The sequence below is a fragment of the Corvus moneduloides genome, chromosome 21, assembly GCF_009650955.1.
Source record: "Corvus moneduloides isolate bCorMon1 chromosome 21, bCorMon1.pri, whole genome shotgun sequence".
NCBI classification, from domain to species: Eukaryota; Metazoa; Chordata; class Aves; order Passeriformes; family Corvidae; genus Corvus; species Corvus moneduloides.
Genome location: NC_045496.1, coordinates 8836054 through 8858121, shown reverse-complemented (window position 1 = coordinate 8858121; position 22068 = coordinate 8836054). Strand labels below are relative to the sequence as shown.

The window sequence follows — 22068 nt, the reverse complement described above, 5'->3', positions numbered from 1 at the left end:
GCAGCCACAGCGTCTGGCAGCCCTGGCACCCAGCCCGGCGGGAAAGCTCAGTGGGTGCCAGCCTGGGTGCGGGGTGAACACACATCCTTTGCCCCCAGATTTACAGCCCTGTCATGCCCAGCGTGGAGGGGTGGCCGGGGGGGTCACTGATCCGCTGTGTGCGTGTGTGTGGAGATACTTCACTGGGAAATAAGCCTGATTCACCCCAGGGACCCCTCCCCACTGCAGCCCTGGGGTGGGAGCAAATTCCCTCCAGTCCCATCATGGGGTGGGGGGCAGCGCTTTGCTTTGGCAGCGCTTTGGGGGCAGAGCTGAGCCCTGGGGCGCGGGGAGGGGAGGGTACCGGGTGCGGGGGTGATGCTGGATGCGGGGGTGATGCTGGGGGTGTGTGGGTGATGCTGGGTGCGGGTGAGGTGCCGGCTGCGGGGGGATGCCGGAGGGGTGTGCGATGCTGGGTGCGGGGGTGATTTCGGCTGTGGGGTGATGCTGGGGGTGCGCCTGTGTTAATTCCGGTAGCGGGGGCGTGCCGGGTGTGTGTCCGTGGGTGATTCCGGCTGCGGGGGGTCCGTTTATGTCCCCGTGTCCATTCGTGTCCCCGTGTCCGTTCGCGTCCCCGTGTCCGTGGCGTTGCCGCGCGCGGGTGTCGCCGCTGCAGTACCGGCTCCGGCCGGCCAGGGGGCGCTGGCGGCGGGCGCGGCGCTGCGGCGCGGGGCGTGGCCCTCGCTGGGCGTGGCCGGGGGCGTGTCCGATGACGTAGCGCCGCAAGCCCCGCCCCCGGTCAGCTGAGCGCGCCGCACCGCCCCCCCCGCGCCCCCCCCGCCCCCCGATCCCCCCCTCGTCCTCCTCCCTCTTCCCTCCGCCCTCCGCATCCCTGCGCCGCCACCCGCAGCCTCGCCCGGCCGTGTGCGCCTCGGGGTGCCCCCCCCATACCCCCCTCCAGCCGCTGCGCCGCCCCCCCCCGGCACGGAGACATGGCCCCCATCGGACTCAAGGCTGTGGTGGGAGAGAGTAAGATCCGCGCCCCCCCTCCCCTCCCCCCGCGGGGTTTGGGGGGTGGGGGGCAGCGCGGGGAAGCCGCGGGGGCGGGGGGTCGGAGCGGCCCGGCCGGGGGTGGGGGGGATGCTGCGGATGCGCAATACGGACCCTCGGGGGGGAGCGGGGGGGACACACGGCCACGCGGGTCACCCCCGTGGGGACACGCTGGCGCTGTGGGCTAGGGGGGGTCGGAGGTGCTGTCACCTTCCGGGGTTTATTTGTTTAATTTTTGCGGGTGTCGGGGGTTTTTCTGCAGTGCTGGGGCGGGGGGGGATTGGTGACGGGGCGACGGTGGAAAAGCGGGGGGGGGGGGGGACCAGGGAAGCCAGAGACGCTCGAACCCCCCACGGTTTTATCCCCCCTCGGCCCTCGTGGCCCCCAATCTCCTAAAGGGCCGAGGGGCCTTCCCCCCACGGGAGGCTGAGCCCCGAGGGGGGGGCACAGAGGGGTGCAGACCCCCCCAAACCCTCCCCCAGCGCAGTGCCAGGCCGGGCCCTCCCGCTTTGTCTGCAGCGAATCCCGCTCAAACGCTGCTTTGTATTTTCATTATTATTATTATTATTTCTATTATTATGATTATTATTATTTCCCCGGATGCGCCTTTCCTCTCCCAGTTGGGGGTGTCCCTGTGTGTCCCCCTCATCCCCGGGCATCCCTTGCCCGCGGGGGTCCCGCTCCCCCGCGCTATTCCCGGCCGGGAATATTCCCGGGAGCCGCGGGCGGGGGCACGGCACCATCGTCCCCGGCTCCGCTTCCTCCTTCCCGGCTGTTGCAAGGCGATATTTTCCCGGGGGGGGAGCAGGGGGAGGGTTTGTTCTCCAAAACACCCGAGGCTGGACGAGGAAGGAGGGGCGCTGCTTTCCCCGGGGGCGAAATTAAGGCGGAAAAACTCCGCATGATATATTAAAAAAAAAAAAAAAAAAGGGGAAAAAAAAAGAAGAAAATGAAAGGGCAGGAACCGGTGGGAACTTCCCCCCGCAGCCATGAGCCTTCCTCCTCCTCCTCCTCCTCCTCCTCCTCCTCCTCCTCCTCCCCGCCTCTCGCAGGGTTTATTTCCGTGGCACCGTGGCCGGCCGCGGCCGGATCTTGGTGTTTTTTGGGTGATTTTGGGGGTGTTCTTGGCGTGCCAGCCGTGCCCGTGGCCGTCCCCCCGCCCTCCCGCGCCCGCTGCAGATGGCGCGGCCGGGGCTGGTGGTGTGATCGGGTGGGTGGTGATGGCGAGGGGGGGAAATCGGGGGGGATTCCCGTGGATTGATGGCCCTGCTGCCCTCCCGGCATCATGAGGGGGGGCTGCGCCATCCCCCCGCCCACCCCGGGGTGCTGCAGCGAGGAGAGAGCCCAAAATGGAAGGGGAAAAAGGCAGGGAAATGTCCCGGTGTTTGTCTGCTGCAGGATGGGCGCTGGGGAGGGGGGGGTTGGCTCTGGGGCTTTGCTGGGGTTTATTTGGAGTGGGGACAGGGGCAGCCCCCAGCCCGGTGGGATGCAGGGAGGGGGGGTTGGTGCCCACGCACCCCGTCCCCTGGCAGTGCCACATGCGGTGCCCTCGCCGGAGAGGGGACAGAGCCCAGCGCCACTGCGTGTCCCTTATTTCCATTCATTGTCTCTGCGCCGGAATAGAGAGAGCACAGACACACACACAGACACGCAGAGAGAGGTTCGAGGCAGCAGCAGGGAAATCTGACTCAATCCTCCCCTTCAGGGTTTAGTGACAAACCGCTCCGTTCTTCCCTGAAAAACATCATTCCAGACTGAAAATGATAATGTGGAGCCGGGCAGCAGCGCCGGAGCGGGGCTGGCGGGGGAGCGTGGGTGGCTGCAGGGGGGGAGCGGGGTTTGTGCAGGCAGAATGCTGCAGAGGAGCGAGGGGTGGCACCGGGGGAAGCACCCTCGGGTCCAGCCCTCCCCCAGAGTTGGGAGCAGCCCGCAGGGTCCCCAAACCCCCTGTCCCTGGGCACCGCTGCGGCTGGCAGGAGATCTCCTGGGCTGTGCCAGCCTGCCCTGGGGCTGGCACTCCCTGGAGGTTTTCCTTCGGGGAAAAGCAGGAGCAAGAGGGTCAAGCCCGGGGCTGACCCCGAGGCAGGACCTCTCCTCTGAGCTCGTTCTCCAGGAGGGAGGGAAGGATGGATGGGGAGGATGAAGAGCATGCTGCCGCGTTGCCATGGCTCGCTCCGCCAGCCCCCCCTCCCGAGCTGCATTCTGCCCTGGCTTCCCTCCAGACCCGGATTATTCCTCTGACCAGCTGGTGCCATAACAAGACGGGGTTTGGAGGCCTCTGAGGAGGTGGGAGGCAGTGGGCAGGAGGTGAGGTGGGCCAGGGCTGCAGGAGGAGAAGGGCAGAGGTGGATTGTCACCCCCCAGAGCTGTGGGGTGTGTGCTGAGGGGTGTCCCTGCACCTTCCCGAGGTATCCAGCGGCGGTGGCTGCGTCCTCCTGGACGTGCTGTCATCTGGGCAGGGTTGGAGCTGAGTGTGCTCGTCCCCAGAGGTGATGCCTGAGGACCAGGTCCTCCTGCTGTGGTTTGTGTTCCCTCTGTGTCCCCTCCCAGGGAGCCCCGCTGGAGAACTGGCCCTGCTGCTCTGGTGCTGGTTGGGAAAATCTCACCTGAGAGTGGCAGCTCTGAGGACACCCATCCCCAAATCTTCACCTCACCCCCACCACATGGACACCCATCCCCAAATCTTCACCTGACCCCCACCACATGGACACCCATCCCCAAATCTTCACCTGACCCCCACCACATGGACATCCCTCCCATCCTCCTGTGCCCCTTGCATCTTCTCAGGGCCACCTGCCCCGAGCTTCGCCTGCCCAGCCCGGTGTTGGCTGTCCTGCAGCAGCCTGCAGTGGAGAGGAGGAGGAGGAGGAGGAGGCTGGTTTTACTTCACTGACCTGTCAGCAGCGAGGAGACATGGGCCCTGCTGCAGGGGTGACACCTGTGCAGCGCCTGCTGGCACAGGACACGGAGCTGGAGCATATGGATGTGATTCCATGCTGGATCCAGAGATCCCTGTGCCCCTTCAGCCTCCCCAAAGGTTCCTTTCACTCCCGCTGCTGTCCCCGGGCAGCTGGGAGAAGCAGAGGAGCCCTGGGATAAGGAAGCATCTTGCAGAGACAGCAAGAAAACACCTTTGCCCCAGGCTACCAGGTGATCTTCCCACACCTGCTCAGCCTCCCCCAGAGCTGGCCTGTGCCCAGTGCCTCCTGCCAGGGCCGTGCCCGGGAGCCCCACGGCCAAATCCTGCCTGGACAAGGTCTGACAGCGCCCACGTGCAGCACTCCCTGCCCAGTGTCACTCATGTCCCCAGCTGGGCCTCTCCAGGGTCCAGCCCTGCCTGGTGGTGACTCAGGGGCTCGGGTTGTGCTGCACCTGCAGGGACAGGGAGGTGGCAGGGGCAGGGCTGGTACCTGCTGGTACCTGACTCACCCCCGCTGTTTGGGGCACCTTGCAGCTGCCCCCAGCTCCTGCCGAGGGCACAGGGAGCCTTGGAGGGTCAGATGCTGCTCGTGGAGGATGTTCTGAGCCCACCTCAGTGCCCAGGGGACACGGCTGGTGTGCTGCCCCGTGCCAGGCCTGGCAAGGGCTGTGCCAGGCAGAGAGGAAGAGGAGGCAGCGAAGGGCACAGGGACCATTGAGGGGTGCACGTGGCATCCTCCTGCCTGCACGGGGGCACAGCCTGCTGCAGAAGGGGATGGGTGAGGAGCAGGAGGTCTCTGCACCCTGAATGGGAGCAAACCTTGAATCCAGTGGCTCCCTGGGCAGCCCATCCTCGCAATTCCCACCTTCCAGGAGCCCCCGTGGTGCCACCAGCCTGGTGTGTGGCTACAGGAATGGGCAAAGCCTCTGCTGGGGCTGTGGCTCTGTCACCAGGCTCTGTCTCACCTCCGGTGTTGGCCAAAAGTTGGAAAAGCTTGAAAAAATCATTGTAAAATTCAGCGTTCACCATCCCAGGCGCTGCAGAACAATTTCAGTCTCCAGACCACAGCCTGCACCAGGGGCTGAGAAACTCCTGCCCTTGTGTGACCATGGAAGGTGACCAAGAGTGACAAACCTCAGTTTGGCAGGACTGCATCCCCTCAGCAGGGTCTGCACGTCTGAGGAGATTTAAAAAAAGCCACCAACGGAGAGAATTCAGAGTCTTTCCCTCTTAACAAGAAAAGGAAAAATGAGCTCTGTGTCTGATTCCTCCACACCTCTTGGAGAAAATGTCCCAGGAGAGATTCCCTCCTCCTTCCCACAAAATCAACACCTTTCAGAGGAGAATCGTCGCCATCACATGGCTTTTGGTCGCACGCTGAGGAGCAGATGCTGCTCCCTCCAACTCACGGTGCGGGGAAGGAGCTTGGCTCTGGAGAGTGCAAAAATAGAGCAGGGCTGAAGGTGCTTTAATCTGTGGGCTCAGGGTGTGAGGAAACCTGGGAATGTGCACGCAGGAACACGGGAATGTGCGCACACCTGCTGGCACCTGGGCTAGAGGGGCTTTTGTGGAGCCCATCAGATGGTTTGACCCTGGGTCAGGGAGCAGCAGGGATCACTCAGCCACGTGCCAGCTGCCCTCCAGCCTGTCCTGGTGTCCCCGAAGCCACAGGAGCCTGGCCCAACCTGGATTCCCACCAAAGAACCCCAATTTGTTGGTGTTTTGCTCCGTTTTGGTTCAAGGCAGACAAGAACCAGCTCGGAACGTCATGGCCACACGTGTGGGGGTGTGAGGGACACCTCCCCTCGGGGATGCTGTGACAGCCTGTGTGTGCTGTCCTGCTCAAGGACAGCTCTGGGCTTCTCCTGGCACTGAAACACCACCAGCACCACAGCCAGGGACAGCATCTGCTGGGATGGAGCAAGAGGACAGGTGCTGGTGAAGGGTGGTGGTGCCTTCAGCAGGGACCTGAGGGGCTGCGGGTTGTTGCTTCTGCTGGCACAGGGAAACTCTGCTCAACCCCCAGATCCTTGTGCAGGCTCAAGGAAATTGTCTGGAGTTACCACAGAATATCCTGAGCTGGAATGTCCCTCAAGGATCATCAAAGTTCAGCTCCTGTCCCTGCACAGGACACCCCAACAATCCCAGCCTGTGCCTGATCCCACAGTGGAAAGCTCCTGAATTTTCCTGTTTCTCCAGGGCACTCGGAGGGTTCACGGGTGTGATCACGTGTTTCATTTCCCTTCTTCACTTCTGGCTGTGTTACTTGAGTTCTACAGAGTTCAAGACCTCCAGGTCTCCATCCTCCTCCTCCCCAGGCTGTGCAGCTTTCCCAGGGCTTTGCCCAGCAGGGATAAATGTGGGCATCCTCCACGAGAGCAGTGCAAACAGGAAAAGGAGGAATTAAACACAGGTTACTGATGACTGGGACTAATCCCTGGATTCCTAGGGGACGAATGTGTCCTCCAGGAAGGCTGAGGGCTTCCAGGTGGAAGTGGGAAAAATGGGTGTTCAGGACTTGGGCTGCTGAAGGGGAGGTGTTTAGGACTTGTTTGGGTTATGGGCACAGCGGTGTCCAGACTCAGATCATCCCTGGATGGTTCTTGGATGTGCTGAGGGACATCAGCTGGGCTTCGTCCCCTCTCGGTGGTTCTCCATCTGCTGGGTGGTGTTGGTGGCCATAGAGGGCCCTTCCTGCCGCCCTCTGGGCTGTTGGAGTTGGGGATGGCACAGTGGCACCTGGAGAGCCCCGGCTGGGGACGTTTGGAGGTGGGGACGTGCTCCACTCCGTCCAGCCGTGCTTGGATCAGGGTAACATTCACACTGGCTTGAGCAATTAGTTAATGAACCAGCACAAAAGCAGTTGCCAGGCCAACCCAAAGCCAAATGTGTCCGTCTGGGAGATGCAGCCTGACAGCTTTTTAGGAGAAGTGGGACTCCAGCAAACCTCGCCGTGGATTTGTGACCGGCTCTCCGGAGCTGCCCCGAGATTTGGGATTGCAGGGTGTGTGAGGGGAGTGAAAAACCCATGGTTGGGATCAATTCCTGCCCATCCATAAAGCAGCTCCATCTTCCTGTGCCACATCAGGCGAGGTCCCGGGATGTGGCAGCCAAGGAAGCGTTTCTGAGCAGCAGGAATTTGGGTTTGGCCGTCGTTGCTGGCACTGGGGTCAGCACAACAGCTGGAGTGTCCCTGGCTGCAGCATTGCCACCATCCTGGTGTCCCAGCGTGGGGTGGTGGCCAGGACAAGGCTTTACCACTTCCACTGGAGAGGTCAAGGCTGCTCATCAGCTTCCAGGCCTGTTCTGATGGGTAATGGGTTTGGGGAACCCCAAAATGGGTCTGTCACCTGGGGCATCCCAAAATGAGTGCATCTCTTGGGGCATCCCAAAAAGGGTCCGTGTCTTGGGGAACCCCAAAAAGGGTCCATGTCTTGGGGAACCCCAAAAAGGGTCCATCTCTCAGGGACACAGCTGTGTTGACACGGGCACCAGCCATGGCAGGGATGCTCTGTCCTTCCCCAAGTCCCGTTGGACACATGGGGCTGGTTCTGTGTCCATGACCAGGGCGAGACTGGGCCAAGGCCAGGGTACAAATAACGTGGGATAAATCTCTTGGAGGGATGGATGGGCTCAAGTCCTACTAGGCCAACGTGTCACCCGCTTGGAAATGATGTCCATGCCATGTGTCACCCTGAGAACGAGCCTGGCTGCTGGTGGTGGGCTGGATCTCCAACGTGTCACCTTCCTGGTGGCACTTTTAGGGCCATATTGCTCCAGAGGTTCTCCATCCACAGCCCTGTCCATGGCTCTGATGCTGGAGGAGGATCCAGAGCTGTCTGTGTTCCCTGTTCCTGGGGGAAATTGTGGTTAAAATTCTGCAGCCTGAAGGAAGCAGATGTGACGTGGTAGGTCCAGACAAGCCAAGGGTTGGGGGTACTGCGTGAGAGGCTCATATGGATTTTTTTTCCTCTGAAACCTGGTTTTATCTCCAAGATGAAAAACTTGGCTGTGAACGTCACCCACTGATGTCAGACCCCAAAAACTCTGGCTGGCCAGATGTTTGAGGACATGGACAGCAGCATCTGGCCTGCTGATGTGGAATGGGACAGCACCACTTCTGGGAGGGGACTGGGCATGACTTGAGGACTTTGGGACCTCCCATTTTCCCTGGGAGTCCAGAGCACTCTTCCCTAGGCTGGGGTTTAATGGCTGCTGCAGGGACACCCCACAGGGGAAGTTTGTGGCCGCTTCTCCCTGAATGTGGCCCCAGTCTCCAGCTTTTGCTCGAGTTTGTGCCCTTTGGCAGGACCCTGGAGCTCTTTGGAGGATGCTCTGTGGATCTGCCTCTTTCCCGGCCCTGTCTGGGCTCTGAGCTGGCTCTGGCAGCCTGTGAAGAGCCAAAATTTGGAACCAGATCTGACCCATGGTCAGGGCAGGAGACGACTTCGATGTAGGGAATGACTGTGCCTGGGGATTGGAGGACTGACACCCTAAACCCCCAAAGCTCAGAGCAATCACCCTCTGAGGAGCCCAGTTCCCACTTTGGGAGGCCCATCTTGGTTCCAGGGCTGGGCTGGGATGTGGCAGCACTTTCTGCAGCCATGCAGATGCTCCCCCCCTCAGGCATCCTCCGTGCAGCCCAGCCCATCCCCATGCAGGAGGGACACGAGGGACACGGCGTTCCCACAAAGCCACAGCATCCCCTGCAGCGGCTGCTGCAGCGAGGACACACTCGGGGGGGGGCTGAGGCAGCAATTTGGGAGCCCTTTCTGGGCTCTCGTGCCCTTGGGCCCCCTTTCCTGATGGGAACACCATCCAGTTGCACCATGGCAGCTTCCCCTGGGCCACAGGATTCTCTTTTCTCTCCTCTCCTCTCCTCTCCTCTCCTCTCCTCTCCTCTCCTCTCCTCTCCTCTCCTCTCCTCTCCTCTCCTCTCCTCTCCTCTCCTCTCCTCTCCTCTCCTCTCCTCTCCTCTCCTCTCCTCTCCTCTCCTCTCCTCTCCTCTCCTCTCCTCTCCTCTCCTCTCCTCTCCTCTCCTCTCCTCCCTTCTCTTCCCTTTTCCCCTTTTCCCCTTCCTCTCTCCCTTCCCCTCTCCCTCTCCCCAGATTTCCATTGCAGGGGCAAGAATTCTTCCTGGCTGCTGCTTTTTCCCGGCCCCTTCCATGGTGCACCCCTGTGGCCCCCTGTGTTTATTGGGATGGAGCTGATGGGATGGGATGGGATGGGATGATGGAGCCTCAGAGCTGCCGTGTAAACAGCGCTGTTGTTGCTGGGTCCTGGCTCCGGGGCAGGAGCCAAATCTGAGTAATGGCAGGAGGAGCAGGGAGGCGCTGGCATCGCTCCTTCCCGAGTCAGGAACGGAGCCCTGGGGTGCACGGGCAGCCCTCGCTGCCAGCTGCTGCCCACGGGGGACAGTTCCTGGTGCGTTTGATGGATGCAGGTGGGCAGCACGCGTGGGCACAGGCAGCAGCTTTGCCTGCCCAGTTCAGGTAGCCTCCCTGCCCCCTTTCCCAGCCCAGAGCTTCCCTGCACCCCCTGGCCCCATGGAGAGGCCAAAGGATGTGACCAAGGGCAGGAAGGACCCCGAGTGCAAGCCCTGTGTCCTTCTGGGGCTGCCCCCAGGCTGGGAAAGGAGCTGGATGGATGTGCAGTGGCAGGAATGGTGCTTGGGAAAGGCTGTTTTCTCCAGGTTTTGCAGCAGGACAGACAGACAGCGACACTCAGAGGCTCCTGTTTTATCCCTGCTGGCACCAGTGCCAGCTCTGGACCCTGCTGGGCTTTACCCAGGGAGCCAGCACCCACAGGGAAGGGTCCCAGGGCTGAGGCCACCAGGGTGACACCCTCACACCTCTGGTTTGTGATTTAGAGACATTCCTTAACTGGCTTTTTATTGGGCATTTCCATCCCATCCCTGGGACCAGGGGCTCAGAGCAAAGCCCTGCAGGGATGAAATCCAGGGGAAAATGCTCTGTGAGGATATGGCATGGACTCTTCCTGAGGCTCAGCTCTGCGAGGGACAGTGATTCACACACCAGGGTCAAAGCAGACCTGCAGGGTTTGGGGAGCACCTTGCTCCCCCAGAACAGATGTTTAGGCAGGAGGGCAAGGCTTGAACCCCCCTTCCTGCAACCTGACCCCAAAGGTGACGTCTCTGTCCCACTGCCACTTCCTCGTGTCCCTGAACCTGCATCTCACAGGGAGTTGGCCCGGGGCAGGGGCAGGGGAATTTTGGGTGGGGGGCTCCCAGGGGTGCTGCTGTCCTGCCTGGTTGCATAAGCCCAGCAGCCACGGGAGGTGAAATGGGATTGTGAGGGATTACAAGGAACAGGCTCAGGCCGCTGGATTCTTGTTTCTAAAAGGAGCTCTTAAGCTGCTGTTGTTTTCCCAGCACTTTGGATTAGGGCTGAACCTCAGGGGGCAGCCTCCAGGCTCCCCAAAGGGACCCCCCAACCAGCCCATGCTCCCCACCAGCCTGGGGTCTGTCTGTGAGTGCCAAGCATGAGAGAAAAACAGGGCTGGGGGGGTGACTACCCTTCCCTGGGTACCCCAAAACCAGCCCTATCCCCTCCTTCATCCCCAGTGAGGCGCGGGGTGAGGGGGGCTCAGCGTGACCCTGCACATGGGTGGGGGTGTGGTGCCCCCAGTGCAGCCCCTGGGGTGCTGTAGGAGGGACACTGGAGTCTCACCCTTGCCCATATCCCCTTTCTTCCAGAGATTATGCACGATGTGATCCGGAAGGTGAAGAAGAAGGGGGAATGGAAGGTGAGCACCAAAACCGGGGTGGGGCCAGGAGAGGAGGAGGAGGGGAGGAAGCAGGGAAGGGGGCAGATGTGGGCAGGGTGGGGAAGGGGAGGGGAAGGGCAGGACGTGTGTTCCCAGCTCCCAGGGAGCTCCCAGGGCGCTCACAGGGCGCTCACCTGTCCCCAGGTGCTGGTGGTGGACCAGCTGAGCATGCGCATGCTCTCGTCCTGCTGCAAGATGACCGACATCATGACGGAGGGCATCACCAGTGAGTACCCCCTCCCTGCCTCCCACACGCCCTGCAGGAAGGGCCAAATCTCCCTCTGCACCAGGGCACCCGCAAAGGCATCTCCAGGCTGGCACGGGGCAGTTGGCACAGCCCCCACCCTGCCCTGTCCCACTTGGGATGGAGCCACCCCAGCTCCCAGTGCCCATGGCCAGCTCCTGCTGCCAGGCTGGAGTTCCACAGGTCCCTCCTTGCCTGCTGGGGCTGGAGCAGCCAGAACACTTTGTCTCCTGGCACTCCTTCAGTTCGAGGAGGGGACCAGGTGTTGGTTTTTATCAGCTCAATAATTAAACAGCTCCTGCAACACTTGGGAAGGAGAAGGAAACTTCAGGCTGGGTCGTGGGAGATGTTGGGGACAGTGGGTACAGCCAGAGCTTCAGCTCCAGGTGGTCTCCTCCATCAGGGAGATGTGAGGATGAACCCAGGAGCAGCAGCACAGGAGCATGGACAGATCCATGGCCCCTGGCCAGGTGCTCGCACCCTCAGCTCCAGCAGGGACCACGGGGCTGGGATGGGGTGGGCAGGGGTGCCCCAACTCCTGGGTGGGCAGGGACGAGTGGTTGGGGGGGTTTTGGACATGGAGGGGTTGGCAGGGCTGGTCTTGGGCTGCCATTGGGTGTCCAACAGCCCTGCATGGCTGAGTGCCCTGCCCTCACCCTCCCTGCCATGATCCCTGCATCCCTGCTTTTCCCCCCAAGTTGTGGAAGACATCAACAAGCGCCGGGAGCCGCTGCCCAGCCTGGAGGCCGTGTACCTCATCACCCCCTCCGAGAAGGTGAGCACGCTGTGGGACACAGGGACAGGGCCTCTGGCCGGGGTGAGGTGCTGGGACGGGCAGCTGTGCCCATGGGAAGCATCCTGGCTCCAGTGAGGCTGCCAGGGTGGTGGGGTGGAGGTGCAGAGCTTGCCCCCAGTGCCATCCTGCCCAGCCCAGCTGCTCCCTCTCTCTTGCAGTCCATCCACTCCCTCATCAACGACTTCAAGGATCCCCCCACCTCCAAGTACAGAGCTGCCCACGTCTTCTTCACTGACTGTGAGTACCCGGAGGGCAGGGACAGTCGCTGAAACGGTGCCAGCAGGTGGGGAGGAATTTGGGATGGAGAGATGCTGAGCACCACCCTCCTCCTCCCCTCACAGCCTGTCCTGACGCCCTCTTCAACGAGCTGGTGAAATCCCGCGCTGCCAAGGTCATCAAAACCCTGACGGAGATCAACATTGCCTTCCTCCCTTCCGAGTCCCAGGTGAGCTTGGGCTGGGGTGGGACAGGGGCTGGGACAGCTGGGGGGGGCTCCAGGTCCCTCTGCAGCCCCTCAGGGTTTGTGTTACAGCCTTGCACCCCCAGCTGGCTCAGCCCTTCCTCCCTGTCTCCTGAGATTACTGCCCAGGCTGATCCTGAGGGGGATTTAGCGGGTGCTGTGCCTTGGCCCCGTGCCCACAGCTGCGCTGGTCAGCTCTGCCACCAGCACAGCCACCAGCCAGGGACACCAGGGAGCTGGCCCCGAGCCATCTGCTGCTGCTGGGGACAAAGGGACCAGGGGGCAGACGGTGCCAGACCTGCTTGGTGCCATTAACCCTTCAATCCTCAGCATTCCTAGGGAGCGACCTCTTGGCATCTTCATGTGCAGCCAAAATGGCTGCTGGTTCTTACTGGGGGAACAGCTGGTGTGTTTCTGCTTGTCCCCAGGTCTCTGGTTCCCTGCCTGAGAGCGGGTGATTGCTGAGGGCAAGGGTCTTCTGCTTCCTCTGATCACTTGGGATAGGGATCCGACCATGGAGCTGGAGCTGGGGTCCAGGGGGCTGGAAATTCTGAGGGATGTCCCAAGCATCACTGAGCTCCAGCTCCCTGGTCCCAGGCTCGGCTGGATCCATCTGGGGATGAATCTGGTTTCCAAATCCCGCTGGGGTGGGGCTGCTCTCCTGCAGACATCCCCCTCTGACCTCCCTCCCGCTGCACCCCCAGGTTTATTCTCTGGATTCGGCCGACTCCTTCCAAAGCTTTTACAGCCCCCACAAGGCCCAGATGAAGAACCCGATCCTGGAGCGCCTGGCAGAGCAGATTGCCACGCTCTGTGCCACCCTGAAGGAGTACCCGGCTGTGCGGTACCGCGGGTAAGGCCAGGGTGGGCATCACAGGCCATGCCGTGATGGTCAGGGCGTGGGGGTGGACGGGGTGGTGGCATGGACAGACATCCGTGCTCAGTGTAAACAGGCCCAGACTGTGCTCTGGAGAGCTGGGGGGGTTGGGATCCTGAAATCTTAAGTGGCACCGAGGCAAAGTGGAGCTCGTCGAGGAGAGGTGCAACAAAACCTCCTCAGGTCCCTCCTCTGCCACGAGCCAAGGATGTTGCACAGGGAAGCCAACATCTCCTCCCATCCCGTGCCCTGTGGGCTGACCTGTCCCCCTGCCTCCCCCAGGGATTACAAGGACAATGCCATGCTGGCACAGCTCATCCAGGACAAGCTGGACGCCTACAAGGCTGATGACCCCACCATGGGTGAGGTGAGCGGTGCTGGCAGCCCCGGGGGAGGGTGTGGGTTGTAAAGTCCCGCTCAACCTCTGCCCTGTGGCAGCCACAGACCCCGAGTGGGGACCCCAAAACAGCCCCCTGAGCACCTGTGGGGCCGAGGGAGCCCCAGCCTGGTGCTGATGGCTCTGCTGTGTCCGCAGGGTCCGGACAAGGCTCGCTCCCAGCTCCTCATCCTGGACCGTGGCTTTGACCCCGCGTCCCCGGTGCTGCACGAGCTGACCTTCCAGGCCATGAGCTACGACCTGCTGCCCATCGAGAACGATGTCTACAAGTGAGTGCTGTGCTGCCATCCCCACCAGTCCTGGGACAGCCCTGAGGCCAATCCTAGAGCAGGAGTTGGGAGCTCAGCGGCCCTCCATCCGTCACGAGTCATCCACTGGGAGCCACCAGTGCTTCCAGCACTCTGGCTGGGCTGATGGGCAGGGTTGGGACAAAAAGGGCTTTACCAGCCTTCAGCCCTCGGCCCCTTACCAACATTTAGGAGTTGAAGGGGTACAAGGAGGCAAGAGGTCGATCCCGGTTGAAATCGCTTCGCTGCTGGCACAGCCAAGAAGAGCCCTCATGTCCCCCCATGTCCCCAACCTCCCTAAACGCAGCAGCGAGGGGGCTGTGTGCGCCCTCAGCCCCATCCCCAGCCTGGCATCCCTCCCCTCATCCCAGGTATGAGACGAGCGGCATCGGCGAGGCCCGGATCAAGGAGGTTCTCCTGGATGAGGACGATGACCTGTGGGTCACCTTGCGCCACAAACACATCGCCGAGGTGTCCCAGTGAGTGTCCCTGGGGTGGTTTGCTGGCTGGGTGGGACGCTGGCTTGCCATTGCCGCCCACCCCGCTGTGAGGGTCCCCTCCCCCTCACAGCTCTGCTCTCCTCCTCTCCCCAGGGAGGTGACTCGGTCCCTGAAGGAGTTCTCTTCCAGCAAGAGGATGAACACGGGTGACAAGGTGACCTGATGCATCCACCGAGCTGGGGACGGGCTCAGCTGTGGGTTGGCACATGGTGGGGTCTCCTGGGGGCACTTTGCCAAGGAAGAAGGGTGGTCAGGTTCCTGGTGGGGGAGTGGCAGGGAGTGCCAGCCCTACAGCTGGGGCTGGAAATGGGGTGCTTTGGGAGAGCTCTGCACCCAGGGGTCAGTTTGTCTCCAGCACAGGGTCCGTGCACCTCCCACAGCAGCTGCTCTGTCTCCATTCCCTGAGTTGGTGGCAGGGAGGGGACCCTGGTGGCAGTAGGATGTAAAAGTGGCCAGGGCTGAAAGGACCATCTGAGCCCCAGCCAGGCACACGGGGATCCTGGAGGAAGATCCTCAGGGGATTTCTCCCCACTACACCCCAGTCTGCAGAGCTGCAGACCCCCACTGCCTCTCCTCTTCAGTGAAGGAGGCCTGGCAGTGACACGTCAGATGTCACCAAACCCCCACGGGGGGCTCAGTGGGGACAGAAATCCTTGGCAAGGTCATCCCCTCTGTGCTGGTGGCCCCCAGGTTGCTGAGGGTGAGTGACCACGTCCCCTTCCCTCGCAGACCACCATGAGAGACCTGTCCCAGATGCTGAAGAAGATGCCGCAGTACCAGAAGGAGCTCAGCAAGGTACAGGGAGGGGACATGGTGTGTTCAGTGACCGAGCCCACCTGGGAGCAGGGGGTGGCAGCTCTCCCCTGGCCACGGCTGGTGGCACAGGGACCCTCAGCTGCTGCCAGCACTGCAGAGGTGACCGCTCTTGTGTCCCCAGTACTCGACCCACCTGCACCTGGCTGAGGACTGCATGAAGCACTACCAGGGCACTGTGGACAAGCTGTGCCGAGTCGAGCAGGTACCAAACACCTCCCCCAGCCCCACATTCCCACAGGAACAGCAGGGGCTGTGGCTCCACCCTCCCAGCATGGAGGGGTGACGAGCACATGTCCCCTACAGGACCTGGCCATGGGCACCGATGCTGAAGGCGAGAAGATCAAAGACCCTATGAGGGCCATTGTCCCCATCCTGCTGGATGGCAACGTCAGCACCTATGACAAGATTCGCATCATCCTGCTCTACATCTTCCTGAAGAACGGTGAGGGGGACGCCTGGGCAGGGGTGGGGGTGGGCAGATCCAGGTTTGGCCAGGACGATCCAACTGGGAAAACCCAGCCCTGCCTCCCTGACCAGCACCAGGCTGAGTGTCCTAAGGTGGCAGCAGAGGGGCTGTGTCCCCTTGGTGACACGTTCCCGAGGAGAACACCCCCTCCCTGTTGCATTCCCAGGAATCACCGAGGAGAACCTGAACAAGCTGATCCAGCACGCCCAGATCCCGGCAGAGGACAGCGAGATCATCACCAACATGGCTCACCTCGGGGTGCCCATCATCACAGACGTGAGTGTCTTCCTCCTGCTGCCCTGCCCCTCTGCCCTGGCGGTCCTGTCTCTCCCAGGGTGGCCTCGGGGGTGTCCCTGCCGTGTCTCAGGGTGTCCCTGCGCTCTCTCTGTGCCCAGTCCACGCTGCGCCGCCGGAGCAAGCCGGAGCGCAAGGAGCGCATCAGCGAGCAGACCTACCAGCTGTCCCGGTGGACCCCGGTGATCAAGGACATCATGGAGGTGAGCCAGCGAGAGGACAGGGCTGGGGGACAAAGCAGGGAATTCCAGAGCCACCCAGGAAAGGAGCTTTGCTCCCAGCCCAAAGCCCGACACCTCTCTCTGGGCACTCGTCCTCCAGGCTGCTCCCTGCCCGGGATGGCAGCACGGTTGGGATATTTTGGGAGGCTTTCCTGGCCTCATGAGCCTCCTGGCCCAGGTGGGATGCAGAGAACCACAGAATGTGCTGAGCTGGAAGGGATCCCCAAGGACCATCCAGTGCAGCCCCAGCCCTGCACAGACCCCCCAACAGCCCCACCCTGGGCATCCCTGGCAGCGCTGTCCAAACGCTCCTGGAGCTCTGGCAGCCTCGGGGCCGTGCCCATTCCCTGGGGAGCCTGGGCAGTGCCCAGCACCCTCTGGGGGAAGAACCTTTCCCTGCTCTCAGCCTGAGCCTGCCCTGGCCCAGCTCCAGCCGCTCCCTGGGTGCTGTCCCTGTCCCAGGGAGCAGAGATCAGAGCTGCCCCTTCTCTTCCCCTCATGAGGAAGTTTTAGACCCCAGTGAGGTCTCCCCTCAGTCTTCACGGCCCAAACCAGGCTTGCCCAGCACCCCTGCAGTACAAATGCAGTAACAAACTGGCTGGTTGTGTGTGTGCCCCCACGGCCACCAAGGCTGGGTGGCCTTGTCACAGCCTTGCTCACGTCCCAGCTGAGCCAGGGGACGGATGTGGCTCTGTACAGCCGTGCCTGTACCCTCAGGAGCTGTCCCAGGAGCTCTGCACTTGGACAGCCCTGGGCAGTTCAGTGCTGCCTCTGCCCTCAGGCCAGCAGAGCTCCCTCAGGTCCCAAAAGCACAGAGCTTTGTCACAACCCCCACCCCGGGATGGCTTCACCCCCAGAACACCCCTCAGCCTCATGCCCGGGACAGAGGGGCCTGCCCAGGGCAGCAGCACCTCAGCAAGGACCCCCAGGTGGCACTGACCCTCGGCCACTGGTGATGCAGCAGCGGGTCCCCTGTGCTGGAGGGGGATCCCAGGGCTGAAACCTCCTGCTCCTGAGCTCCTCAGGAGGGGAATCCTGGGTGCAGCCCTCCCGAGGGGCTGTGAGGCTGGGGGCTGTGCCTGGCTCCTCGCTGACCCTGGCCCCATGGCTCTCTGCCCTCAGGATGCCATCGATGACAAGCTGGACACCAAGCACTACCCGTACATCTCCACCCGCTCCTCCGCCTCCTTCAGCACCACTGCCGTCAGGTGGGTGCCCCTCCTGCCCTGTCCATCCCCACCCGGATCACTGTCAGCATCCACCCAGAGGGGCTGGATCCAGCAGCAGCTCTGGGGGCTGCTCTGAGGGCATTGAGGCATCCGTGCCTCAGTTTCCCGTCAGACACTTCATGTCTCCATTCCCTTGAGGCATCCCATTCCTCAGTGTCCCTCCAGACAGCCTGTGTCTCTGTATTCCTTTAGGAATCCCTTGTCTCCGTTTCCTTCAGGCATCCTGTGCCTCAGTTTCCCTTCAGGCATCCTGTATCTCTGTTTTTCTTTAGGTATCCTGTGCTCCAGTTTCCCTTTAGGAATCCCACGCCTTCATTTCCCTTCAGGCATCCCGTGCCTCAGTTTCCCTTGGGGCATCCCATTCCTCAGTTTTCCTCCAGGCATCCTGTGCTTCTGTTCCCCTTTAGGAATCCCATGCCTCATTTTCCCTTCCTACTCCTGGTGCCTCAGTTTCCCTTTAGGAATCCCGTGCCTCAGTTTCCCTCCAGGCATCGTGTGCCTCAGTTTCCCTGCCTGTAACAGCGAGCAGCCACTCGTGGCTGGAGCACTGGACTTGCCGTGCTGTGGCAGCAGTGTCTGTGGGATTTAATGAAGATGTGGTGCCTCGTGCCCCTCCTTCACCCTCCTCTTCCTCTCCTCAGTGCCCGCTACGGCCACTGGCACAAGAACAAGGCCCCCGGCGAGTACCGGAGCGGCCCCCGCCTCATCATCTTCATCCTGGGCGGGGTGAGCATGAACGAGATGCGCTGCGCCTACGAGGTGACACAAGCCAGCGGCAAGTGGGAGGTGCTAATAGGTGAGTGGTGGCCCCGGGGCTGGCCCCTCCTGCTGGCTGCTCATCCCACGCTCCATCCCGCAAATTCCCGGCTCCAGACGACTGCGGGAGCTGGAACTCTGCGGAAAGGTTTTCTCCGGACATCTGTTGTCACCCCTGTGTGTCCCCTCCCCTTCCCCATGTGGGTTGCGTCACTCCAAAACATCCTCATTTTTGCTTCCATTTTCTCGTCTCCTTTGGCTGGTTTTGTCTGAGCGGGGCTGGGTGAGAGGGGAGGAGGTTTGGCAGCTCGGATTGCTCCTTGGTTTTGGGGTCATTACAGGAGGAAAAGTGCAAAATAAAGAGGGGTGCAAACAGGAACCACGGTTTTGAGTTGCACAGGACGTGCGACAGGACATGCTCAGGGTCAGCTCCCATCTCTCCTCCCAGGGGAGCTGTGAGGCAGGCACAGAGCACACGGTGGAAACTCTACCAGGAGCTGTTAGGTCCCCTAAAATTCCTCCGGGAAGCACAGCTTGGATACACGCCTCACAGGGCAGAGGCAGGCGTCCTTCACCATCTCATCTGAGCCCTGCATTCTTGCCCTGGATGCCTGGTGGAGCCTGTCCCTGGCATCTCTCCTGCTCCTTGGGAGCAGCATCCCAGTCTCCGCCACTCGCTGCCCCAGCTGTGTCCCCCCTGTCACCGGCCACCCATCCCAGCTCCATCCTGCCTGTCACCCACCCCATCCCGCCTCTCTCCAGGGTCCATCCCCTGCATGCGCCTCCGGAGCTCCGTCCTTCCTCTTCCTCGCCCCAAAAGCAGCTGCTGGTGGTGGTGGTGGCGCGGGGGAGCCTCAGCGCAGCCGTCAGCCCCGCTCTGTTCTCCCGCAGGTTCTACTCACATTCTCACTCCCACCAAATTTCTCATGGACCTGAGGCACCCCGACTTCAGGGACTCCACTAGGGTATCATTTGAGGATCAGGCTCCAGCAATGGAGTGAGCCAAAGAAACCAAGTAAAGGCAGCTTACTAATGAAAAAGAAACTCTTCCTCCCCGAAGGGTTTTCTTTGATTCTTCCGTTCCTCCTTTCTTTGGTTGTTGTTTTGGGGTTTGTCGGGTTCTCCGATAAGAAAATGCTTGCGGTTCCTCCGACCAGGTGGAAAAGCATCCGGCGTCGCTCCATCATCCCTCAGCCATGTCCCCTGGCCGGCTCCTTCATGCCATGAGTTCCCCCTCGCCAGGGCCGGAGGGGTCAGGGTCCTGCCTGCCCCACAGAGGCGTCCCAGGGCCGGGCAGGGGGATGAAGCTCCCGGGATGCTGCTGCAGCAGGGCTGGGGGAGAGGGGCAGCAGTGGAGACCCCAGCACTCGTCCTGGTCTGTCCCCACAGGCTGGGCACTGCTGGGACCCCCCAGCTCTGCGGTGCCTTGGGGCTGGAATCCCACTCAGCTCTTGGACCCCTTGGATAGGCAGGAGCCTCCCGACATTGCAGACCCCAAACCCTACTCTGGGGTTTAGCTGCTGCTGGTTTCACCAGTGAGTGCCACCCTGGCATCCCCCGTGTGCTGGTCCCTGCAGTGCCAGGGTGGCTGTGGGGCTGAGCCACTGTGGGCACCGTGCTGGGGGACCCCCGAGCGAGGGGCAGCAGGAGGCGAGAGCCCTTTTCCTCCTCTCCTCCCACCCCTCGCAGCCACCTCTGTGTCCCCAGGATGCTCCGTGCAGGTTGGGGGACCTGGGGAAGGTCCCTCTGTGCCGGCTGTTCCCTGCATCCCGCACCCCTGCACCCCACCGGTGCCTCCTGCATCCCCCGTGGGTCCTGGAGCGACCCCAGTGCCACAACCCCCCTGCACCGGCACCTCCCGGCCCCCGCCTCACCCCGCCAGCTCCATCCCTCACCTCCATCCCTCCTTCTCCATCCTTTTCCCGTTCTCCCTGCCCCCACAACCTCCCCCCCGTCCCCACAGACTGCATTTCCTCGCAAGCATTTCCAGCGGCGCGGGGCCGGCGCCGCCAGGTAAGGGGGACCCGGGACAGCGGGGACGGCGGTCGGGGCGCAGCGGGGTGGTCCCAAAGCCATCACTGATCCCCTCCCACCCCCTTCTCCTCTGCTCCCACAGGGTCCACGCACATCCTCACCCCACAGAAACTGCTGGACACGCTGAAGAAACTCAATAAAACAGAGGAAGAGAGCAGCAGTTAAAAGGAAACGCTGTCACCACTCGATGCCAACCCCACGTCCCCGCTGGGCGCCCGGCCCCGGGTGCCACCCTGCACCCAGTGGGCCCAGCTTCTCTCTTGTTCTTGTGTTGACCCCCTCCTCTCCCCTCCCAGCGCCTCCCCCATCTCATTTTATCCACAGGGAGGGGATAACAGCCAAAAAAAAAAAAGAAAAATAATATATATATATATATAAAGAAAATGGATGCATTGTGTTTAAGAGAAAAAGGAAAAAAAAACCCAAATCTATATATTTGTAGCTGCAGCTGTGGGAAGTGCCCAGGAGCTCATTGCTGAGTACCCATCTGCCCATTGCTAGTGAATGTGGTGGGGAAATGACAGAAAACCACATTTTTTTGGGGAATGCTCCTCCTTGGGGTCTTGTGTGGATGGGAGGACAGATGGACGGACGCCCCACACCGCTCCAGCCGCTGCTCAGGCGGGCGCCGGGCTGGCACCACCCTCTGTCCCATGGCGTTTGGGGTGGTGGGTGCTCCTTCCAGATGTGCACACCAGCATCTGGATGGGAATTTGGGATGAGGGTGCAGCCAGGACACTTCACACCGTGGCAATTCCCATGTGAAAAAGGGACCAAACCGGTCAAAACTGGGAGCTGGGGCCTGTCTGCTTGCATGGCCCTGCTGCAGCCCCGCCTCCCTCTCTCTGAGAATTCCTTCTATATATATATATATATATATATAAAACAAAAATCTGTTTTATATATATATATATATATATATCTATATATCTCTGTGCTATCTCTCCATGGATACCTCTCCCCATCCATCCCCACGGAAGCTCGGTCCCCGTGCCCGGCTCCGCTCGTGTCGTCCTGTGGTGAAGCGTTTCTGAGCGTGCCGTCACCCTGAGGCCCCCCCAAAAACCCTCTGGGGCTCCCTAAAACCCCTCTGGGCCCTCCCCAAAAACCCTCTGGGCCTTCCCCAAATCCCTCTGGGGCCTCCCCAACCCTCCAGGCCCCCCTCCAAACCCTCTGGACTCTGTGTATATTAATGACTGTGTCTTGTGACGTTCTTACGAGCTTGGTGTATAGTGATTTCCCCAAACCTCTGATTTGAGTTGGGTTTTTATTTGACGCCCCTGGATTGCCCCCTCTCCCCTTGCCATTAGATGCACTGCAATATTTTGGGGTCTATGGTTTTGTTCTCTTCCCCCTGAAGGCTGTGACCCCCCCTTTTCCTTCCCCAAAATTGCTCTTTCTTGCCTCGTTGGTGGTTTAGCCCCCCCCCCTTTTTCCTTTCCCTTCCCGTCTGCTCCTTGCCCATAAAGTTAAATATATATTTTTAGGGCAAAGGCTGTATCATTGCACTGATATTTGTTGGTTCCCCCTCGGTCTCCCAGCCCGTTTCTGTTCCTCCTTGGTTTAGCAATGCAAATGCTTCAGGATCTTGTATGTTGGACATTATTATTATTATTTTTTTTTTCTGTTACAGTTATTTATATAAAAAATAATTTATCAAAAAGGAAAACTTTAAAAAAAAATAATCTAGTCTGTCTTGGAACTTGTTTACCTTGAAATTACTGGAATCTAAATGTTTGAAAGTGTTGAAGCACAAACATGTATCATCTCTGTATATCTGTTCTTCTGTACTAAAGCACTCGAGTGACTAAATAAAAGCGATCTCCATCCCTAGTGCAACTGGGGCTGTGCTGTGCTGCTCCCTCGGGGCCAGGAGAACAGGGAAAAGGCATGGGAAAATATTCCATCTGACCCCAAGGGAGGGCTCCTGGTGTGGTGATGCCAAACCTCCCCTGA

The 22068-nt window shown here is 60.9% G+C and overlaps 1 protein-coding gene across 2 annotated transcripts; it reads left to right on the top strand.

The window, feature by feature from the left end:
* Nucleotides 1–874: 874 nt before the first annotated feature.
* STXBP1 (syntaxin binding protein 1) lies at nucleotides 875–21951 on the top strand. 2 transcript variants are annotated; one of them, XM_032130583.1, is made up of 20 exons: nucleotides 875–1008; nucleotides 10665–10714; nucleotides 10880–10961; nucleotides 11678–11754; nucleotides 11934–12012; nucleotides 12117–12220; nucleotides 12940–13088; nucleotides 13395–13479; nucleotides 13648–13778; nucleotides 14168–14275; nucleotides 14390–14450; nucleotides 15026–15091; nucleotides 15234–15314; nucleotides 15416–15554; nucleotides 15745–15854; nucleotides 15974–16075; nucleotides 17216–17301; nucleotides 17964–18118; nucleotides 18970–19093; nucleotides 20195–20302. In XM_032130583.1, the coding sequence occupies exons 1-19, from the start codon at nucleotides 972–974 to the stop codon at nucleotides 19077–19079; spliced, it is 1812 nt and encodes a 603-aa protein (XP_031986474.1). In that variant the 5' UTR covers nucleotides 875–971; the 3' UTR covers nucleotides 19080–19093; nucleotides 20195–20302. The 2 variants fall into 2 exon arrangements, with proteins under 2 accessions (XP_031986474.1, XP_031986475.1); XM_032130584.1 differs by lacking the exon at nucleotides 18970–19093 and having other exon boundaries at nucleotides 20195–21951.
* The last annotated feature ends 117 nt before the right edge of the window (nucleotides 21952–22068 follow it).